Source organism: Akanthomyces muscarius, chromosome 4, assembly GCF_028009165.1.
Source record: "Akanthomyces muscarius strain Ve6 chromosome 4, whole genome shotgun sequence".
Lineage (NCBI taxonomy): Eukaryota > Fungi > Ascomycota > Sordariomycetes > Hypocreales > Cordycipitaceae > Akanthomyces > Akanthomyces muscarius.
In genome coordinates this window covers 1,490,402-1,509,711 of record NC_079244.1, presented here as the reverse complement: position 1 = coordinate 1,509,711, position 19,310 = coordinate 1,490,402, and the positions used below count along the sequence as shown (strand labels likewise).

General features: G+C 54.5%; 9 protein-coding genes across 9 annotated transcripts; 4 read left to right on the top strand and 5 right to left on the bottom strand.

Annotated features, from left to right (window-relative positions):
* Window positions 1–1,708: 1,708 nt before the first annotated feature.
* On the top strand, window positions 1,709–2,393 carry LMH87_011157 (uncharacterized protein; the record flags this gene model as incomplete). Its single annotated transcript, XM_056200251.1, has 3 exons — window positions 1,709–2,070; window positions 2,222–2,257; window positions 2,330–2,393. The coding sequence occupies 3 exons, from the start codon at window positions 1,709–1,711 to the stop codon at window positions 2,391–2,393; spliced, it is 462 nt and encodes a 153-aa protein (XP_056052119.1).
* A 735-nt stretch (window positions 2,394–3,128) lies between these two features.
* Window positions 3,129–4,681, top strand: LMH87_011156 (uncharacterized protein; the record flags this gene model as incomplete). Its single annotated transcript, XM_056200250.1, has 3 exons — window positions 3,129–3,323; window positions 3,376–3,510; window positions 3,572–4,681. 3 exons carry the CDS (start codon window positions 3,129–3,131, stop codon window positions 4,679–4,681), a joined length of 1,440 nt encoding a protein of 479 aa, XP_056052118.1.
* A 1,481-nt stretch (window positions 4,682–6,162) lies between these two features.
* LMH87_011155 (uncharacterized protein) lies at window positions 6,163–7,152 on the top strand (the record flags this gene model as incomplete). The annotated part of the gene is made up of 1 exon (XM_056200249.1): window positions 6,163–7,152. The coding sequence occupies one exon, from the start codon at window positions 6,163–6,165 to the stop codon at window positions 7,150–7,152; it is 990 nt and encodes a 329-aa protein (XP_056052117.1).
* A 343-nt stretch (window positions 7,153–7,495) lies between these two features.
* On the bottom strand, window positions 7,496–7,997 carry LMH87_011154 (uncharacterized protein; the record flags this gene model as incomplete). The annotated part of the gene is made up of 3 exons (XM_056200248.1): window positions 7,496–7,562; window positions 7,619–7,776; window positions 7,833–7,997. 3 exons carry the CDS (start codon window positions 7,995–7,997, stop codon window positions 7,496–7,498), a joined length of 390 nt encoding a protein of 129 aa, XP_056052116.1.
* Window positions 7,998–9,812: 1,815 nt separating this feature from the next.
* Window positions 9,813–11,442, top strand: LMH87_011153 (uncharacterized protein; the record flags this gene model as incomplete). Its single annotated transcript, XM_056200247.1, has 3 exons — window positions 9,813–10,008; window positions 10,062–10,124; window positions 10,184–11,442. 3 exons carry the CDS (start codon window positions 9,813–9,815, stop codon window positions 11,440–11,442), a joined length of 1,518 nt encoding a protein of 505 aa, XP_056052115.1.
* A 172-nt stretch (window positions 11,443–11,614) lies between these two features.
* LMH87_011152 (uncharacterized protein) lies at window positions 11,615–12,223 on the bottom strand (the record flags this gene model as incomplete). The annotated part of the gene is made up of 1 exon (XM_056200246.1): window positions 11,615–12,223. The coding sequence occupies one exon, from the start codon at window positions 12,221–12,223 to the stop codon at window positions 11,615–11,617; it is 609 nt and encodes a 202-aa protein (XP_056052114.1).
* A 200-nt stretch (window positions 12,224–12,423) lies between these two features.
* LMH87_011151 (uncharacterized protein) lies at window positions 12,424–15,119 on the bottom strand (the record flags this gene model as incomplete). The annotated part of the gene is made up of 7 exons (XM_056200245.1): window positions 12,424–13,000; window positions 13,079–13,231; window positions 13,291–13,468; window positions 13,523–13,712; window positions 13,781–13,847; window positions 13,897–14,805; window positions 14,938–15,119. 7 exons carry the CDS (start codon window positions 15,117–15,119, stop codon window positions 12,424–12,426), a joined length of 2,256 nt encoding a protein of 751 aa, XP_056052113.1.
* A 285-nt stretch (window positions 15,120–15,404) lies between these two features.
* Window positions 15,405–16,571, bottom strand: LMH87_011150 (uncharacterized protein; the record flags this gene model as incomplete). Its single annotated transcript, XM_056200244.1, has 1 exon — window positions 15,405–16,571. The coding sequence occupies one exon, from the start codon at window positions 16,569–16,571 to the stop codon at window positions 15,405–15,407; it is 1,167 nt and encodes a 388-aa protein (XP_056052112.1).
* A 423-nt stretch (window positions 16,572–16,994) lies between these two features.
* Window positions 16,995–18,860, bottom strand: LMH87_011149 (uncharacterized protein; the record flags this gene model as incomplete). The annotated part of the gene is made up of 7 exons (XM_056200241.1): window positions 16,995–17,108; window positions 17,159–17,331; window positions 17,379–17,650; window positions 17,702–17,771; window positions 17,819–18,210; window positions 18,266–18,516; window positions 18,576–18,860. The coding sequence occupies 7 exons, from the start codon at window positions 18,858–18,860 to the stop codon at window positions 16,995–16,997; spliced, it is 1,557 nt and encodes a 518-aa protein (XP_056052111.1).
* Between the last annotated feature and the right edge of the window lie 450 nt (window positions 18,861–19,310).

Below are 19,310 nucleotides of genomic sequence, written 5' to 3'. Positions count from 1 at the left end.
TCAAGCTTTCCTCGCATCGCTCTTTTGCCTCAGCCGATTAAGAATCTGCCACCTTGGTGAGAAATTTCAATTCTTTTATTTTTCATCGTGATGTAGGCGGTGCCGTACTTTGCGCGATCTAGTTCGCATTTCCCACTTCGTTATGAAACGCAGCCGGCAGAGTTCATATCGGGAATGTTGATAAGCTGGTCGTTGCAGATTCGCTGCTCCGTGGCCACCGCGTCGGAACAGTCTTTCAAAGATTAGGCGCAGATGAACGTTGATACACCGCCAGTTGTAAAGCAGTCCAAAAGGGGAAAATCACAAGAAGCCTGTGTGTAGTGAGACTTCTCAGCATCGGTCATCGACATCTGGCTAATGTACGGTAGGGCCGTGAACAGGTCCCCCATCCACATACCCCTTTGCGCATGGCTTGCCTTGCGCTGTGTCGTATTCTTTGGTATATGTGCAAGTGCTATCAACCATGCAGTACTCCGGAAAATCTCTTCAGAAGTTCTGTGTGTCCCTGGATCTCTTTCTGTCGACGGTGAGGCAGGCAAGCACGTCGCTACCCGTCCGCCATTGTGAAGCAGAGTGCCATAATACTTTTAGCAAGAGTCGAGTCGCAGTCTAGGTCCGATTTGAAGACAGAGCCTGTGTCAGATCGACTTGCATTTCTAAGAATAACCTCTTCGAGCAAATTGTCCAATTCGAAATCGCCCATTGAGATGCTCTCGCATTTGACATGGTCTTTGGCAGGTCCGGCGGGACCGTGTAGGCCAACTGCCGCAGCGGCTGAGCGAATATCGCAAACAGTGATGGCAAAAGAGCCGATGAGCTACTCTCGTGATAACGAATGCATTCTCATGACTTGATTATTGACTCTTGTTTTCTTCTGATCGAGATAACCTAAGTCATGTTCCATAGTAGGGGGCAGCTGAAGTGCCAGAGGCCTGCAGGTAAGGTAGCTTTCTCAAACATGTCTCGCAACAGAGCTTTATCGCCCTGCGCATCGCCCTTCGGTACATCTGAATTAAGACAAACCATCGCGAAGGGTAAGTAACCACTCTACATCTCAGGGGAGGGAACCCTTGACCTTGTGTTGTTCAGTATTTTAAGAGAAGCTAGCATTCAACAGGGTCTACCCGCAGATTCGACGCTAGAATTGGTGAGTTTTCATGTTCAATGTTTGACGCACTGGGGCTGGATAGCTTGTTATGGGTGCAAAGTCTACTTAGACCTGTATCTCTTGCAGTGATTTGGCTCAGGAATGCATTATGAGTCGCGGGTAAACATCGATGCGGCGCCGAATGCTTTCTTCATTGTGGTTCACAGCGATGGCGCTTGTGATGCCGTAGTGAGTTTGACAGTACGATCTGGTCGTGCTACTGGTCAATGCTTGAAATTGGGAAAGTTGCGATGATACAGTACAAAGATGTTGAGCCTCGTAGGCGTATGCGAATAGTTCGCAAGAAGCCGACTCGCAATATGCATTGAGGGCCACCGAGACACGGGCTGAAGTAAAACAATAGTAAGACAAAATTGGTATAAGTTTGTAAGCCCTGTACTGGATTGACGCGTCGGTCTAGCTACCCAGTATTAGGTTATGGTCACGTCCGCCCATTACTGCTGCCTTGATCTCATCTTATACTATACAACTCTATTTCGCATTACGCCACGGAGAAGAAGCGACGCAACTCCCATCAAGACAGAGCTCTTATCAATGACTATGAAGTTCCACGCACTATTAATCACAATCTATATCCTGCTGGGTCAGGCACAAGCCGGCCTGTTCGGCACCACTCCTCTTCAGGACCTTCGATCAGCCGTGGAGGGTATGGACAGCACTCTCAGTAACTGGGGCGGAGGCGCTCTTGGTCTCATACCCATTGCTGTTCAAGCAGAAGCTCTTCAAACTCGAATTCGGAATACAAAGACAAGTTTTCAGACGCTAGGCGCCCGGACTGAACAAATGGACGGGCCCATTCTCAAGGATGGTCAGGCTGCCTTGGACTCACTCGGGCACGCCATGACGACTGTTGCGAGTTCAGCAGGAAAATTTCGCAAAGTGCCTATGGGAGTTCCAATTATGTATGGGATTTTAAAATCATTCGAGGTTTCTACCGATCGGATGATTCAGGCAGGCGTAGATGGGTCATCGCCCGCTGCCAGGCCCCAGCTACTAGGACTTCAAGAAAAAGCGAAACAGTATTTCGAAAACGCTCTAAAATCGTTTGAAGAGCAACTTGCCTCAAAATGAGATTATATACCTGATACAGTTCGTCATGCCCCGAGCGAAGAGCGCTGATTGCAGGGAGATTGCGCGGCTGACGATGGGCTGCCTCGGTAGCACAGAGATCAACAAGGGGATATTGGCGGCGTTGCGATTGATTCGCCCATGGCAATTGAGATGAAGAATTGGGAACGGGGCAACATGACACTCGGCGAGAGCATGAATCAGACGACGGCCAAACACCACTGGCAGTGCCAAGCATATGCTCAACATCGGTCATCATGATTCCCGAGCTGAAAGACTCCTTTGTTCACAGACGAACGGCATCCTGCCGATGTATAATGAGAGATGGAAAATAACTAAAATAACTAAAATAAATAAAGTAATTGATTAAATTGTATTACTAATAACCACATTGATCGACAACTATTTAATTATAATTGTAAGTTAATTAGAACTGTTTTCATCTGTTATTGACATCAGTATAGTAGACAAATCTCATATATAGGAATCAGAATCGCGGCTGAGTGAGACTACTGTAGAAAGGCCCTCGAGGCTAATATTGGCCAAGCGCTGAAGACGGGGTCAGCTCCAGTGGGCTGCTGGCGATTATCCAGTTGCGATAGAGTTGAGGGACCCCGTGATGCCGCATATTCCGCTTTGGATTTGGCTCAGAGGGCGCGACGCCCGGTCGGGCGTAGTGAGGGGCAGTCTTTGGAGGGGCAGCAACGAGGGGGAAACCGTGTATTGACTAGAGTCTGTGGGGGTTTCCTAACCTGTCTCCTACTCAACGCCTTGTTTTTTTACTGCGTCACACCAACTCGGTACACAGTGTATAAATCACGCATTGAGAAACGCCTCAACTCTCCTTCATCGATCAATTGTCTTGCTGTCTGCCTCTAAACACAGTCAAGAAATGTCTTCGCTGACCTACTACCCTGCCTCGCCCCGAGAGGCGCTTGTCGCCGAGTACGTTGGCAAGTCGATTCACAATGTGCCTACGCCTGCGGCCATTATCAACGTCGCTGCGGTGCGCCGAAACTGCGGCCGCATGCTGGAAGCTTGCAAGAGCCTCAATCTGGGCTGGCGAGCACACATCAAGACACACAAGGTATGTCAAGCTTACCAGCACCAGCGCGCGAATCTAGGCTAAATTCCCTTAGACGGTGGAAATCACCCGCCTGCAGGTCGGCGATGATGCTTCATTCCCAGTGAACCTTGTCATTTCCACTTTGGCTGAGGGAGAGTTCTTGTTGCAAGCCCTGAAGGAGTACAAATCGCAAGGTCGGCAAGTCAATGTATGTTGCCCAAAAAAAGAAACCGAACTGGGGAGCAGTCGCTAATTTATGACCAACGCAGGTTCTCTACGGTCTGCCCATCACCGCCAACGCCGTCGACCGTCTTTCTGCCCTTGCCAGCGCCCTAGGCGACGGCTCAGTCTCGATTCTCCTCGATGACCCTGCACAGCTGGCTGTTGCCGCTAAGCTACGACAAGCGAGCGGCATCGCACCTCGTGCCTCCATCAAAATTGACATGGGCGGCAAACGAGCCGGCGTTGTCGCTGACAGTGACCGCTTCCTCGAGATTGCTGATGCAGCCCTGGCTGCGCACCGCAAGGGCGACATCATCCTCTCTGGCCTGTATTCCCACGCCGGCCAGTCCTACGGTGGTGACAGCCGTGCAGCAGCCATCAAGATGATGAGCGCAGAAATTAGCGCTATGAAGCTTGGCGCGGACAGAATTAAAAAGCGTGAAGCTGAGAAGGGCGCCTCGAACTTGCCGGCACTCATTCTCTCGGGCGGCGCGTCACCAACAGCCCTGTCTGTTCAAAATCTTTTGAGCCACGACGATGCGCAGGCTTCGTCTGCGCCAGAGCTGCAGACTGAGGTACAGAGCTTGGCTGCTCTCTTTGATACGGTCAAGAGCAGCGGCCACGTTGTGGAAATCCATGCTGGTGTCTATCCCACGCTGGATCTGCAGCAGCTCGCGGCGCACAGCATGTCCGCATCGCGCTTGTCCTGGGGCGACCTTGCTCTGTCGATACTCGCCGAAGTCCACAGCACGTACCCCGGGCGCGGCGAGGGCGGCACACCCGAAGCCCTCATCGGCGCGGGCGGGCTGGCATTGGGCCGCGAATTCTGCAAGGCCTACGACGGCATGGCCATGTTGACGCCGTGGGGACGGGCGGGCGCGTCGCTGCCTGCGTGCGACGTGGAGGACTACGAGGGGTGGACGGTGGGCCGCTTCTCGCAGGAGCACGGCATCCTGACGTGGGCAAGGGGCAAGCGCAAGGCGGCCTCGGCCGGACCGCCGTCGGACATGGTGGAGGTTGGCCAAAAGGTGAAGTTGTGGCCCAACCACGCGTGCATCACGAGCAGCCACTTTGGCTGGTACTTTGTGGTGGATGAGGACCAGCCCGGTAAGGAGGATGAGATTGTGGACATCTGGACAAAGGCGCGGGGCTGGTAGGGCGGCCAACGGCGCGGAAAATAATAGACTTGATAGACGTTAGAAAAGAGCGCGTTGTTTTTGGCAGTCATTCCGGAAGCCACGTCGTCGTGTCGCCTGGTGATGTTGAACCAATGGATTAGTCGTCCCCCACGAACGTTGGGGGTGCAAGGATGATGGGGGTCAAGGAGTGACAGCCCGTGATACAGGGCCTGGAGTGCGCCACCGCGGGGAAGGAGTTGATTTTGAATAGCAAGCATAATTGGGAATGCACAACGTGAAAGATGATGCCGTCGAATAACTGAGGTGTGATCGACCCAATCACTTTCAGGACGGCCCATGTCATCATGTCTTCCCAGGATGTGCCGAAACGTTACGTCGCGTCTTTGCCTGCATGCACTAGAAACATGTGAGCAGATCTGACAATGTTTGGTGCGTCTCTCCACCCATCGCCAGGCTGGTGTTCTTAAGCCCCTGCTAGCCTGAGCGTTTAGTTACTGAGTAATAAGTTAGACCCCGACCGAAAGGCTGGGTGGGAGGGTGGCGCTATTCCTTGTAATAGCTGAAAGACTTGACCCCCTCATCGTCTCGCTCCATCTTACCGACGGTCACTGTTCTGTGTATATTGTTCGACATGGGTGCTTTCTCACACATGGACATGCAGAACTTCAAAGGCATTTTGGCTGTTCCCAAGATGTACCCTGTAACTAGTACTTGGCATGGTCCTCCCCTCAACTGCCCTCCACGCACCGCTAGTCATATCCATATGTCATAATCAGACAATCTGAAAAGCTCCCTGCGACCCCAACTGGGGCGGGCGTGGGGGTCGAGGGCCTGACTAGTGAGCAACCAGTTGCGGGGGGTGAGATTGGCAAGAAGATTCGAGACACGGGCGGGAAGGCAGTGGACTCGTGCCGCTTCCGATGCTGCCCCCCGCGGAGCACAACTTTTCGAGTCAAGTGTGAATGGCCTTCAATCGCTGTTGCTTTCACCTGTAGCGTTGATCGCAATGGCGGGAATGGCAGCGCCAACACGCTGTAAGTGGGATAAAGTGACCGGGGGCCGGACGTGGCCGCCCCCAACAGCTGTTTAGTCCAAGACACAATTGTGAGGGGGCGAAGCGAAGAGACAACTGGGGCGGGGTCAAATATTAGATGGGGATCCTATTGTCGATTTCCTTTAGTCTTGGGCGGGACGAAACGGGGGCTACTGGGACAGAACACACCACCACCTCGGAGTTCAGGTGGTTTTAGTTCAACTAGTTTGGCAAGTACGTGGACAGCCTTTCCCACTCTCTCCCCACGTCCTTCTCTAGATAATACCTTTCTCTTCCTTTGTCCTTGCATGGTAGGCTGATTTCAACTTTTAGTGATACCTCCTTGTCGCTTTCAATTGTAAGACTTCGTTGCCCGTTACACAACCTCATCCCGGCAATCGCGAATAGCACTCCATCGGCGCCCACTCCAATCGAACCTCGAAAACACATACAACCGGTTACACAAATGTCGCCCTCGGCATTTTCCACCAACGGCAACGGCGGCAGCGCCCGCCCGCTGACCCGTGGCATCTACGTGCCCACTGTCGCCTTCTTCCAGCCCGACACGGAGGAGCTCGACCCCAAGACGACGGGCCGGCACGCGGTGCGCCTGGCCAAAGCGGGCGTCGCGGGCATCGCGGTTCAGGGCTCCAACGGCGAGGCCGTCCATCTGCTGCACGCGGAGCGCAACGCCGTGACGCAGACAACCCGGCAGGCCCTCGACGCCGCGGGCTTCACGCGCATGCCGCTCATTGTCGGTTGCGGCGCCCAGTCGACATTCGAGGCCGTACGGCTGTGCACCGACGCCGCGACCGCCGGCGGCGACTACGCGCTCGTCCTGCCGCCGAGCTACTACGGCGGCCTCTTTGACGGCGCGTCCACGGTGCTTGAGTTCTTCATGGCTGTCGCCGACGCCAGCCCCATCCCGGTCCTCATCTACAACTACCCCGGCGCAACGCCCGGCGTCGACCTTGACTCGGACACGCTGACCGCGCTCGCCAAGCACCCCAATATTGCCGGCTGCAAGTTTACCTGCGGCAACACGGGCAAGCTGGGTCGCGTGGCCGCCGCGACGAAAGCGGCCGGCGACGATTTTCTGTGCTTTTCCGGCTCGGCGGATTTCACGCTGCCGGCGGTGGCGGCCGGCGGCGCCGGTGTCATTGGCGGGCTGGGTAATGTCGCGCCCCGCGCGTGCGTGCGCGTTTTTGATGTCGCGGAGAATGAGGGCGTGCTGAGCCCCGAGGCGGTGCGGCTGCAGGCAATTGTCGGCCGTGGCGACTGGACGGCCATCCAGACGGGTGTAGTCGGCGTCAAGGTGGCTCTCAACGAGTATGCTGGCTACGGCGGCTTCTCGCGCCGGCCTCTGCCCCGCCCGGATGGCGTCAAGGCCAAGAAGATTGTGGACGGGCTCAAGGAGCTGATGGAGCTGGAGAATTCGCTGCAAGATAAGGCTTAATGATTTTGTTTTTATGGTGTTTGCCTTTTGAGTTGCACTCATTGTTACAGTCCTCGTGAGCTCATAAGATTCCCGAGGTTGGGGAGCATTCACAAACATTAGAGATGGTTCGGTAGAAGAAACACGATGAATATACATAGAGGTCTGTCGACCGTGTTTAGTTCTTTGACATAAACAAACGTTTGCATTGACACTGCTAGGCATAGAAGACTAGCCAGTACTGCTTCTTCGCACGTGCTTTATGCTGATAGTGTCTATCAAAATATATTCAGACCACGTTCGTGGCTATTCTAACCTTTTACTTTTGAATCCTCAGCTTATTTTGATTATGCTGTCTCATATTTTACAGGACCGCAGTGCACTCAATCTCAACATCCGTGTTGAGGGGCAGCGTCTTGACGGCAACGCAGCTGCGGGCATCATTAGCAGGTCTTTTATAGTAGTCAATGGCAGGAGCTCAGCTTACGTGCGGCAGGGCTTGACGTCGCCCCAGTAGGTCATGTAGATCTCGTTCATCTTGGCAAAGTCGTCCATGCTGGAGAGGAAGACGTTGACCTTGACAACCTTTTCGAGGGTGGTGCCGGCGGCCTCGAGGATGGCCTTGAGGTTCTTGATGCATTGGTGCTGTCGGGTTGTGTTAGCTAGATTGACGCCTTCTGGTCTCGGGACAGTGAACTTGCAGTGTGAGCCTGAATGTCGCCGGGAATCAGCTGCATGGTCTCGGGGTCCATGGGGACGGCGCCCGAGACAAAGACCATGCCGTTGGCCTTGATGGCCTGGCTGTAGATGCCGGGGAGGGGCTTGGGGGCCTTGTCGGTGAGGACAGCTTCCTTGGTCGATGCCATTGTGAGGGATGTGGTTGTGATGTTGGGAGAGAAGGGTTGAGGAAGTTGTGAACACGTTGAAGATGAGGGAATGGAGAGAATGGAAGAAGATGAAAATGTCTTTGGCAGGGCGCGAGCAAATAACTTTTTCTTGTCGAGCTGGCATCCCACCTTGAGCTCCCCCTCCTTACCCCCGCACCTGGATGGAGCTTGCTGGGCCAGTCCAGTCAGTGGTCCAGTGGTCGGCCAGTGGGTGAGCTACAGTCCCTTACAGCGCATTTAGTGGTGGCTACCCCGCACCAGGGCCGCCAAAGTGCCTTGAAAGACAAGAAACACCCGCTGTAGCTGAGGCCAAGATGGCATCTTACCGGGGACACCATCGCGAGCTGGAAATTCCTGGGAATAAGACATTCTCTCAAACTGCAAACACAGAGCAAGCATGTCCTACTTGCATCACCACCACCACCACCACCATCATCGAACAATGGCATTGCAAAACAAGCCACTCGCCCGACGCTGCAGCTGTAACGACCTTCTGCATGACCCCCATTCAACTACTCCGTACAAGCCATATCAGTGACCCCCAACACCCCCCATGCCTACACCCCCATGCCTACGCCCCCATGCAGGCTTCCACGCAGCGCCATCACCACCCACATCAGCACCAACCAGTGGAGAAGACGGGCGCGCCAGGCTGCCGTGGCTGCCAACCTCGAAAGCGAAAGACCATGCATGATGCAGCCAATTTCCCCGTCATTGGAACCCCCGGACCAGGTGGGCAGGGGCGAGGCTGGATTAGGAAACAAACACAGACAAGTGCCGACTTTGCAGCAAACTGCGGACACATGGAAATGGAACCCGCTGGCGGCTCCAGAAATGAATCCCGCGGCGACCATGATTTACGACTGTTTTCTGGGGAATATCTGGGGTCGAAGCAGGAGCGATCTCTAAATGTCCTGAATTATCTGCTAAAATATTTGGCAGTGCTGGGCTGGCTGCTCGGTCAATGCCCGTTCGTCATCGGTTCCACCGCTCCAGTTCTCGAATCTACTCAGTATCTCCTCGTCTCCCAACTCCGACGACCGGGCCCTCGCTCGTCCAATCCAAGGACGCTGTGCGCCGCGCCAGCAGCGCCCCCTCTAGATTATCAACCACACCTAATTCTAAACTCAACTCGCGGGGATGCTTATCGTGGCGGTCGCTAGTTAACCCCAACATTCACACACTCTCTCGCTTGTCGACCGCCTCCCTTGGTCCAGCATGGGCTAGATGCTGCGCCTGCCAACAACCCCCCATGCCTCGTTCCGTCACACCCTTTCAATTCGGCATTGCTCTTCCGGAGCGTCACTGGGTGCGGAATACGACATTAAAAGCAGCCAGCCGGCCACGCTCGTTCCATCGCGTGAAAAGCAGCCACTGCTTCTGCCACTACTCCTACTGTAACCTTCCGCCCTAGGCCAGCCTTTTTTTAGCGCATCGCCGCCGTCTTGTTAATAGCTGCCCGGTCGCCTCGCCCGTGGTTGAGCACACTCGCCTCTTCTTCTCCCCGTTGCTCAATACCATAAACTGACGACTGACCGACCACGGACCTCCATTGCGACCTTGTCCAGAACAAGTGGTCCCTTATCTCGCGGTTGCAGCTGCGAGCCCTGTTTCCGTGGCTTTTATGCCAATTGCCTATCAGCTTCCCTTATCTCGACCACAATTAACCGCTGCGCCGGGTACATTTTATAAGAACCCTAAATCAGCGCATCAATTGCCGACGATCGCAACAGGTCTTCAGCCAAACCTAGACAACCTCATCTTCCAGCAGCGCCTGCTCACTGCGTAGCCACCATGGCATCACAGCAGAATCCAGACGTGGAAGCGTCCAACAGCAAAGACTACATGGCTCACACGACGCTTTCCCATGATAATGATCCAAAGGACCTTGCTTCAAACGAAGACATTGTCCGAGTCATCGACCACGCTGCCGAAAAGAGCTTGGCTTTGAAGTTTGACTTTCGCATCCTGCCTGTTCTTGCAGTCATGTGTAAGTTGCGTATCGCTCCATGCATCGACCGTCTGCTAATACTGTGCTCCTAGACCTGTTCAATGCTCTCGACAAAGGCAACATTGGTAACGCCCAAACCAAAGGCCTCAGCAAAGGTACGCACACAGAACCCAAACTCCCTACCTGGAATCTTACTAACTCAGGTTTCCCTCAGACCTTCACTTCAAAGACGGCCAGTACAACCTCATCGTCTCCATCTTCTTCGTTCCCTACGTCATCTTTGCTCCTCCTCTGGCTATGCTCGGCAAAAAATACGGTCCGGCCCGCGCTCTCCCCATCATGATGTTTACGTTTGGCTCCATGACACTTCTCACAGCAGCCGCTCAAAACTTTGGCGGCATCTTTGCCCTTCGCTGGTTTCTTGGAATGGCCGAGGCTGCTTTCTTCCCCACCGTCATTTACTACCTCACCACATTCTACCGCCGTGGCGAGCTGGCCAGACGCCTGGCCATCTTTTATGCCGCCTCCAACATTGCCAACGCCTTTAGCGGTCTGCTGGCCTTTGCCGTCTTCCACATCAAGGACAGCAAGATTCTCGTCTGGCGCTATCTCTTCATTATCGAAGGTGGCATCACGGTGCTCTTCTCCTTCTTTGCCTTTTGGTATCTGCCCAGGAGCGCAAGCGAGGCCAAGTTTCTGAGCAAAGAGGAGAAGGATCTTGCTTTCCACCGTATCCAGGTCGATTCTTCCTCCGTTGTTGACGAAAAGTTCAACTTCAAGGATGCCATCAAGATTTTCAAATACCCCTCGACATACGCTTTCCTCGGCATTGAAATCTGCCTGGGTGTGCCGCTGCAGTCCGTTTCCCTGTTCCTGCCCCAGATTATCCAGCGTCTTCAGCTCGGCACGATCAAGACCAATCTCTACACCGTGGCCCCCAACGTCACCGGCGCTGTCATGCTGCTGTTACTCGCATTCGCCTCTGACTGGACGCGCTTGCGGTTCCCATTCATTATCCTCGGCTACGTCTTTACCTTTACCGGCTTCATCATCTATGCCGCCATTGACGACGTCGAGAAGCAACTGCACGTCGCTTACTTTGCCACATTCATGATGTGCTGGGGAACATCGGCCCCCTCGGTGCTCCTGTCGACCTGGTATAATAACAACATCGCACATGAAGGCCGCCGCGTCACGCTGACCTCTGTCGGCGTGCCGCTTGCCAACGTCATGGGTCTCGTGGCGAGCAACATCTTCCAGCAAAAGGACGCGCCCAAGTACAAGCCCGCGCTGATCACGGCCGCGTCTTTCGGTGCCGCCGGCGCGACCATTACCGCGTGCCTCGGTGCGTACATGATGTTTGACAATGCCCGACGCAACCGCCGAGCGGGCAGGAAGATTGACGCTCGTGATGTGCCCACGCACCGGCTGCGGGACGGCCTCAGCACAGACGAGTTTAGATGGTTTCTGTAAATGCATCTTTGTGGGGAGAGCCCTTTTTCTGAATATATTTGAGCGATGATTTGTCCCTTTGTCGGGAGTCTCCACCTCGTTATCTATCTGTCCATGTGCGACTATGATACAAAAAGGAGATTGGTAATAATTACATGGGTTTTATACATGGGATCCCTTACATCCGCGCCTTTTACTTGTCTCCCGCCGTGACGGCTAGGCCTTGTTCGCCGTACCACCACCGCCAGATGGCCTTGCAGTAAAACCACGTCTCCATGGTGCCAAAGATGCACAGCACCACGATGAGGAAAGCCTTCATGTTTCTGCCGACGCCGAGTCCGTCGAGGCTAAATTTGGGCAGCTCTGGGTTTCCGTTTCCCGACTCGCCGGCCGTCGTCGCCGCTGGTTTTTTTGCTGCTTGCTGCTGCTGCTGCTGCTGCTGCTGCGCTGTGGTGGTGGTGGTGGTGGTCTTGATCTTGCTGCCGGCATCGTTGCGGCAGCGCGCACTGGTGGTGGACAAGAGTGCGCGACGGGCGACAACGACGTGCTGCGACAGCTGTGGCCGTAAAGCGCTGCGCATGGCTAGCTGCATGTGCTGATTCGATAGTCTCTGCATTTTTGCTGCGTGGTTTTGTTCTTGGACAATTGAAATGGAGTTTTGTGAAAAGGAGTGTGACTGTGGAAAATAATCGACAATGTCGATGAGCACGGCGAGGCTGGGCGGCTCACTGTCGCGGCCGCTAAACTCGTAGAGGCACTGCGCCGAGTCGGCCTTGGCCGGTTCATTTTCGTGGACAGTCATTCCAAACAACGACAACTCACAACGTCATATCTTTGCTCTTGGCATGGGCATAACTCAAGCAGTAATTTTCTTCTTCTCTATAAAAAGGGGTATTCAGTATATCTCTAGGTTCAAACCGATATATGCGTCTAATTATTGCAAACCATGTTTCGTGTCTAGACCGTAAATCATTTCAACTTCCAGCGTCTTCATCATTTCATTCACCTCCATCCTCTGCCGCCAGTAATGTCTTCGGCCTGCAGAAACAGACCCAGCTCGCTTATCTTCTCGTCCGCCTCCCAGTGGCCATTCATCAAGTTCGTAAAATACTGATCGTCAAAGATGATATCCGGGACATTGCTCGCCGCCCCCGGAAAGTTCATCATTGGCGTCTGCAGCTGCTGCTGCTCCGGCAGCTCCTGCGTCGTCGTTGTCGCCGTTGGCGTCGCCATTGTCTGCTGCCAGGGCATGCTCGCGCTGATGGAAAACGACGCCGGCGGCAGCGACGTCTGCGCCGTCTCACTATGGGTGGCTGCCGCTGCCGCCGCCGCCGCAGCGAAGCCGGGGTGGCCGTTGCCGGCATAGAGCTGCTTGGCGTGCAGGCGGTCGGCGATGGAGGCGTCGAGGTACTGGAAGAAGATGTCGAGGACGTTGTTGTTGATGCGCCAGTACTTTTGAATCTCCTTGAGGCAGATGAGACACATTTGCGCGCGGTTCTCGGCGATGCGCCGGTTGACGCCCGTGTCGCGCCGGATGCTGATGACGTGGATGCACAGCGATGTGAAGAGACTCGTGATCCTGTACGAGATGTGTTAGCGATTGGTTCTTTTTTTTTTTTTTGTCGCGAGATAGCACTGGGATATTCCAGGTACGTACATGTGCATCTGACCGCAGCCTAGTATGCCGCTCGTGTACATGTCTTCGGCGATTCGACTGATGCGGCATGCAGACGCAGTGACAATCATGCTGCTCTCTGTCTTGTCGTTGGAGTGGAGGTAGCTGTTTCGATGGATAAGAATCCGAAGGTGGCTACAATTTTCACATTAGCAACATTATTCTGCAAGGGTGAAGGCGATATCGGTGCGTACTTGTAGGCCAGGTGCAAGAGGCACGCCCAGACCGAGGTATTCGTCTCGTCCGATAAAAAGCGCATGCTCTGCGGGAGGCTGTCCTTCCATGCCTCGAGGGCATTGTCTAGGCTCTCCACGTCTTTGGCTTTGGAGCCTGTCCGGCCGGGGACAAAGTGCAAGTCAATGATGCGCCCGACTGTGTTTTGCGTTAGCATTCTCTGTGCGGCAAGGTATCGGAAACTGCGCCTACTTAGTCTTGAAACTTCCACCATTTTGATGGCATAGGTTATGTGCTCGGGCTTCGTCGGCGCGAGGATGGGGTGGTCTAGGTCAACGTCGGGGGCCTCCAGATCCGCGGCCGTCAGCGTCTCAATGTCGCAGTCCTCGTCTCTGATGCGGCTAGGCAAGCCTAGCGACGCTGCTGACTGGCGTTCGCGTACCTTGTGGATGTCAGCAAGATATATTGGATATGTTGCAGCTTCACTAACTAGTTTCTGGAAGCACTTACATAAATCGACCACCAAATTCTCCTTCTCATCGTTGGCGTCTCTACTGTTTTTGAGACTGAGCATGAACTATACTATGGTCAGTCGGTACGCAGCAGTGATGTTGAGTGGTGCTCACGATCGATGAAGGCCAATAGACTCTGACAGGGTAATCACGTTGCCGAGCCAATACCGTACATCGCGAACGTCCGCAGGTCCGTTTCTCTGAAAACTCATCAGAAACAGCGACTGAATCAGCGTAATCTCGTCCCGTTCCCAGTCGGCATCGAACAGCAACTTTGCCCTCGTGTAAAACAGCGTCTTGGCCTGGAACCGGTCGCTGAACCCCATGTCTGAAATCACCGAGTCGTTGCAGTAGGTGCACCCAACAAGCAGCATCGCATACATCAGCACCTTGGGCACCCGGTTTTCCGTGAAGCGCTTTGCGAGGTCCGCAGCATCGACCACAGGAAAGCACGGGTGGAACCAGGTAAAAAAGGCTCGAAGCGCCGGCGCACACTGCTCCTGCGATGGCAGGTCAAAGACGCCCTCGTCACGCAGGTACCGCAGGGTGGACTCCTTGATGCCAGCGCCTTCAGCCTGGGCCGGGTTCGGTCTCTTGGCCGGGAGATGAAACGTGTACCGAGACCGGCTGCCGCCGGGTTGGCTGGAGCTAGTGCCGTCGCCCTCGCGGCCGCCCGAGACAATGGTCAGGAAGTTGCTCTCGCCAAAGAAGCGCGCACCAGACGCCTTGGCCGACGAGGCCGGCGTGGGCGACGCGGGAGGGCTGGCTTCGCGCGCGGCCGTCTGCTTCCGCGTGCGGTAGCTGTGGCACGCGCCTACACTGCTAAACGGCGTGGAGGAGGATGGAGCAGCAGTAGCAGCAGCAGCAGCCCGAGACGGCGACTGGGTGGTGGTGGTGGTGGTTGCGTGGGCCTCTCTGTGAATCTGGTCCTCTGGATCCGTGCTCTCCGCGGTGGCGGACGCAGATGCTCCATTCCGGGCATGCCTTGTTCTGGGTCCTTTATGTCGTGGCTTGCGAGGATATCTAACAGCAAAAAGCCAAGAAGCAGCCTTTGTATTAGCCGGCTCCCGTCATACATATTACAGAGTTTCTTTTTTACTTTTACTGCCGACGACTTGCCGGGCACAAAGCTTTGGCTTGGACAGTTATGCTTACCTTCCTCTTCTTGACGGTAGCACCTCGCAGGGCACACCAGCATCGGCACAGTTTGTGCATGGCTGCACCTCCATCACGTCACAGCGCACTCGCCGTGAGTTGCAGACGGTGCAGGCATGCTTCGCGCGCGCCTTTTTCGCCGACGACGCCGCTTCGTTGGCGGACGGCGACGGTGATGTCATTTGCGAGCTCATACCGGGTGAATTGAAACCGTCTTGGAATCAATCAGATGGCGGCCTGCAATTTTTCCTGTCCGCGCTTTTCTTTTGGCGTTGGTAGTGTGTGTATGTAGGAGTCAAGTAACCGAGATCGAGATGCCGAGCAGGCTGGCCCACAAGTTGACGAGTTGACGCTCCTCCGTTGTCGCAAGGCTCGCTCAGCGTCGGCAATTACCTCACGCTTCAACGCTGGGACTTTTGTATTTCTAATCTAGATAGTATGACTCTTTATCTAATCGAACATGACTTTTAATAGCTTCTAGGCAGGCGCAGCACCTTTTCGCTAATGTAGTTGAGAATCATCTCCCGGCTCACAGGCGCAATGCGAGGCACCAGACACTCGCGGAACCAGCGCTCGACATCGTACTCTTGCGCGTAGCCCATGCCGCCGTGGGCCAGGATCGCCCTCTCGCAGGCCGTAAAGGCCGCCTCGGCCGCCAGGTACTTGGCGCTGTTAGCCGCCACGCCCACCGCGTCCTGCTTGATCGACTCGTCCGTCCTGCTGGCGTCGTATAGCCGCGCCGCGTGGTACGTGGCCAGCTTGGCCGCCTCGAGCCTCATGTAGGCGTCGGCCAGCGGGTGCGCGACGCCCTGGTTCATGCCAATCGGCCGCTGGAAGACGACGCGCTCCGACGCGTATTCGGCCGCCCTGGCCACGGCGGCGTAGCCCAGCCCGAGGGCTTCGCCGGCGAGCAGGCAGCGCTCGGCATTCATGCCGTGCAGGATCATCTTGAAGCCCTTTCCCTCCGCCCTGATCAGGCTCGAGGCGGGGACCTGGTAGTTGTCGAAGAAGACCTCGTTGGCATCGACCGCGCGCCCGCCCATCTTGCGGATCTTGCGCAGCTCCAGGCCGCGCGCCTCCCTGTCAATCGGGATGCAGAACAGCGACAGGCCCTCGCTCGGCTTCTTGGCCTCGTCGCGCGGCGTGGTCCGCGCGAGCAGAATCATGCGCGATGCCACTTGCGCGCAGGTGATCCAAATCTTTTGTCCGGTGATGCAGTACCCGTCATCGGTTCTCGTGGCCTTGGTCGTCAGCCGCAGCGTGTCCAGTCCTGCATTGGGCTCCGTCACGCCAAAGCACGCGCGCCACTTCCCCGAGATGATGTTGGGTATCGTCTCCTCAAGCTGCTCCTTGGATCCAAACTTGGCGAGCGGCTGGGTGGCGTAGACGTTGGCGTGTATCGCCTGCGCACCCGCCATGCCCGCCCCAGACTCGGTGATGGTCTGCATCATCATGGTGGCCTCTGCGATGCCCAATCCTGCGCCACCTAGCGACTCAGGTAGTGCGATACCTAGCCATCCTGCTTTGGCCAGGGCGGCGTGGAAATCCTTGGGGTCTTGTTCTGTCTGGTCTTTTTCTTGCCAGTATGTGTTGGGAAATTCAGCACATATTTGCGATACCGCTTCGCGAACCATTAACTGGTTTTCTGTGAAGCCCGTCGTTTCCATTATACGCAGCTGCCTGGTTGTCGACAGCCGCCGCAGGGGCGTAGGTCTAGTCTCAGCACATTGCCAGGCTACGGAAAGCTGCTGAGATTGTCCTGCTACCAGTTGACGCCGTAGAACCCCCAGTGACCGCCACATTGTAAGCAGCAGAATTAAAACAAAGTCTGATGCAGTCGTGCAACTTGTTATGATTGCTGATGAAAGGTCTATATCCTGTCTGGGGTAATGACGTCGGCCAAATACCCGGCCGGGTTCTTGGCTCACGCTAAGAAGCCGAGCACTCAATAGTCCGTCACTACAAGTGCAAACCGCTACAGATTATTCTTCGATAATTCTTGGATCATTTCAACGTGAAATTAAGCTTAAACTCAACGCCAACTATTGTCATTTTAACTACTGCTTACACGACGAAAAGTCCTCCAAGCCAGCGACCGGCACACTCTGCTTCGGCAAGCACATTTCAATGTGCTCGCCCTTTAAGTCATGGAAGACTCGCGAATACTCGTGCTGGTTGTTACGTTAGTATTTTGCTTCTCGGGAATTTTCATACAACTCACGTTTGCAATTGAGACAAAATCATCGTAAATTCCGTCGACCTTCATTTTTCGGCGGACCAAATCCCCAACTCCGCCTAGAAGACTCACGACAGTGGTGATTTTGCTATCCCAGGTCACCAGTGCAGACACGAGCTTGCCATCAACCCTCGTTGACTCTGTACTACCATATGGGTCTAAAATAATCAGCAATCTTTCGCTTCCGAGCTTCTGCTGGACTTACTTTGCATCTTCTTCCCCTGGAGCATATTCCACCACCAAGCAAGGCCGACCGACTTATCAAACATGATCGTGGGCCAGGCCCCGTATGGTGTAATGACATCGTGCTCTTGCTCTTTCTGGCTAGCAACCGAGACGATTCCAGCGGGCGAAATGTATCCAATAATTTCATCGTTGCTCGGATCAGTCGAGTTGTTGACTGACGCAAAGAGACCTGGAACTTTGGTGACTATAGAATTACAAGTTCGCACTCGCTCAGCGTTATGGTGCAGGCGCCTATTTGCAAGCCTTAGTGGATGTCGGTGAAGTATTTCCTGCTCAACTTACCGGATAATGTCTACATCGTAGTATGGAAGCTCCAACACCTTCCACGGCTCATGTGCCGAAAACCAATATCCTAGTTACGTTAGCTTGTGCAATGCTCATGTTTTCTTGGCAGCATACCTTGCTCAACGGTGATGGGCCCTATACCGCCCACATCATATTCAACGCTGACCAATTTCGCACGTTTGGCAACCCAGAGCTTTTCTTTCTCTGCCTTGGACAATCCGCTGAAAAACTCGATAAAATATGTAAAGAGCTCTCCCTCATATGGATCATCCAGGTAGGCAGGGCTCTCACAGGCGTACGCCTGCTTCGGGTCATCGACAGGTAGCTTCTGGTCACCAATCTTGGTCACGGCACAGACATGGCCGTCGCCCTGGTAAAACACCTTGTCAACTGTGGTTTTGGCGTAGTCGAACCACTTTTGCCATTCAGAGGCAAGGCGACGGTCAGACGCCCTGCAGCTTTTTTCGAGGGCGCTGATGCAACCATACACGGCCCAAAGCAATTCGCTGTACACGGCATATTAGTCTAACGCAGCTGGGAAATTTGGCAAATTTGTTTTACCCATTATCTAGGCCCGGGACTCTGTTGACCCAATCCCATGTCGGTTCAATATTTTGTGAACTCGTGGTCATCCATGGAATGAAGCCACCAAATCCGGGATATGTGGCGTTGAATTGCAGGTACGTCTTCAGCTTTGTCTCCATTATTGAGGCGGCAAGCTTGGGCGCTTTTTTGGGCTCGTCGGGTGAAAGGAACCGGGCCGCCTTGGAAGACCCGGCAATGGCATGAGCGTAAACCATGATCTGGAGGGCCTGTTCAATCGTTAGTTTTTCGATAGTTTCAAGACACATCCGTCCGTGTTTTTGTTCACCTCCTTGCTTGCAGCGCTGAACGGGTGTTTCTTGGTGCGTTCTCCAGTCACCCAGTCCAGCTGCGTGCCATCGTACGACATGCCATTTTCGGAATTATAGGAAACATCGTTTTGATGGAATTGTCCCTCCCAGTACAGGAGATCCCATTCAAATTGATCTGAATTCTTCACAACATCGTCTTGAGTCCAGTCTAGTGCAAAGCGGCATGATGGTGGGGAAGATGGCGGCGTCGCCAGCCCAGTCACCAGCCCCGACCACAGCAGGCACAATGAGACAGTCTTCATGTTCAGCTACAGTCTGTGCAATGGCATATAAAATCGGTAACTTGCTCGGTCTCCTGGTCTCGTATTTGAAGTCTGCCTAATCCAGACCGCGGACTCGGGCCCTTTTATGTCATCGCGTTCCGGCAGGCGGTCTTATTCCGCAGGCCGATGTATATCTCGCTAGGTTGGACTGACTCCGCGCCGCTGCCCGTCGCAACAATAGAACAAAGCCTAGATTCCTATTGAGTCTAATATTACCGCCCTGCCACTGCGTCCAGCTAAGCTGTTTCCATCCAGCTGATGAGGTGACTGTGGAGCTGGGGGCGGAGAAATTGATGCGCCTTATTGTCAGCCTCAGTGCGTGTTCCCTGGCGGGTTTTGTGCACAAGGCGGTTAGCCAAGTTTCTCTGAAGGGAAGTCGAGCCCGCTCCCGAAAACTCCGGAATATATCTTGAGCTGCACCCCGATGCA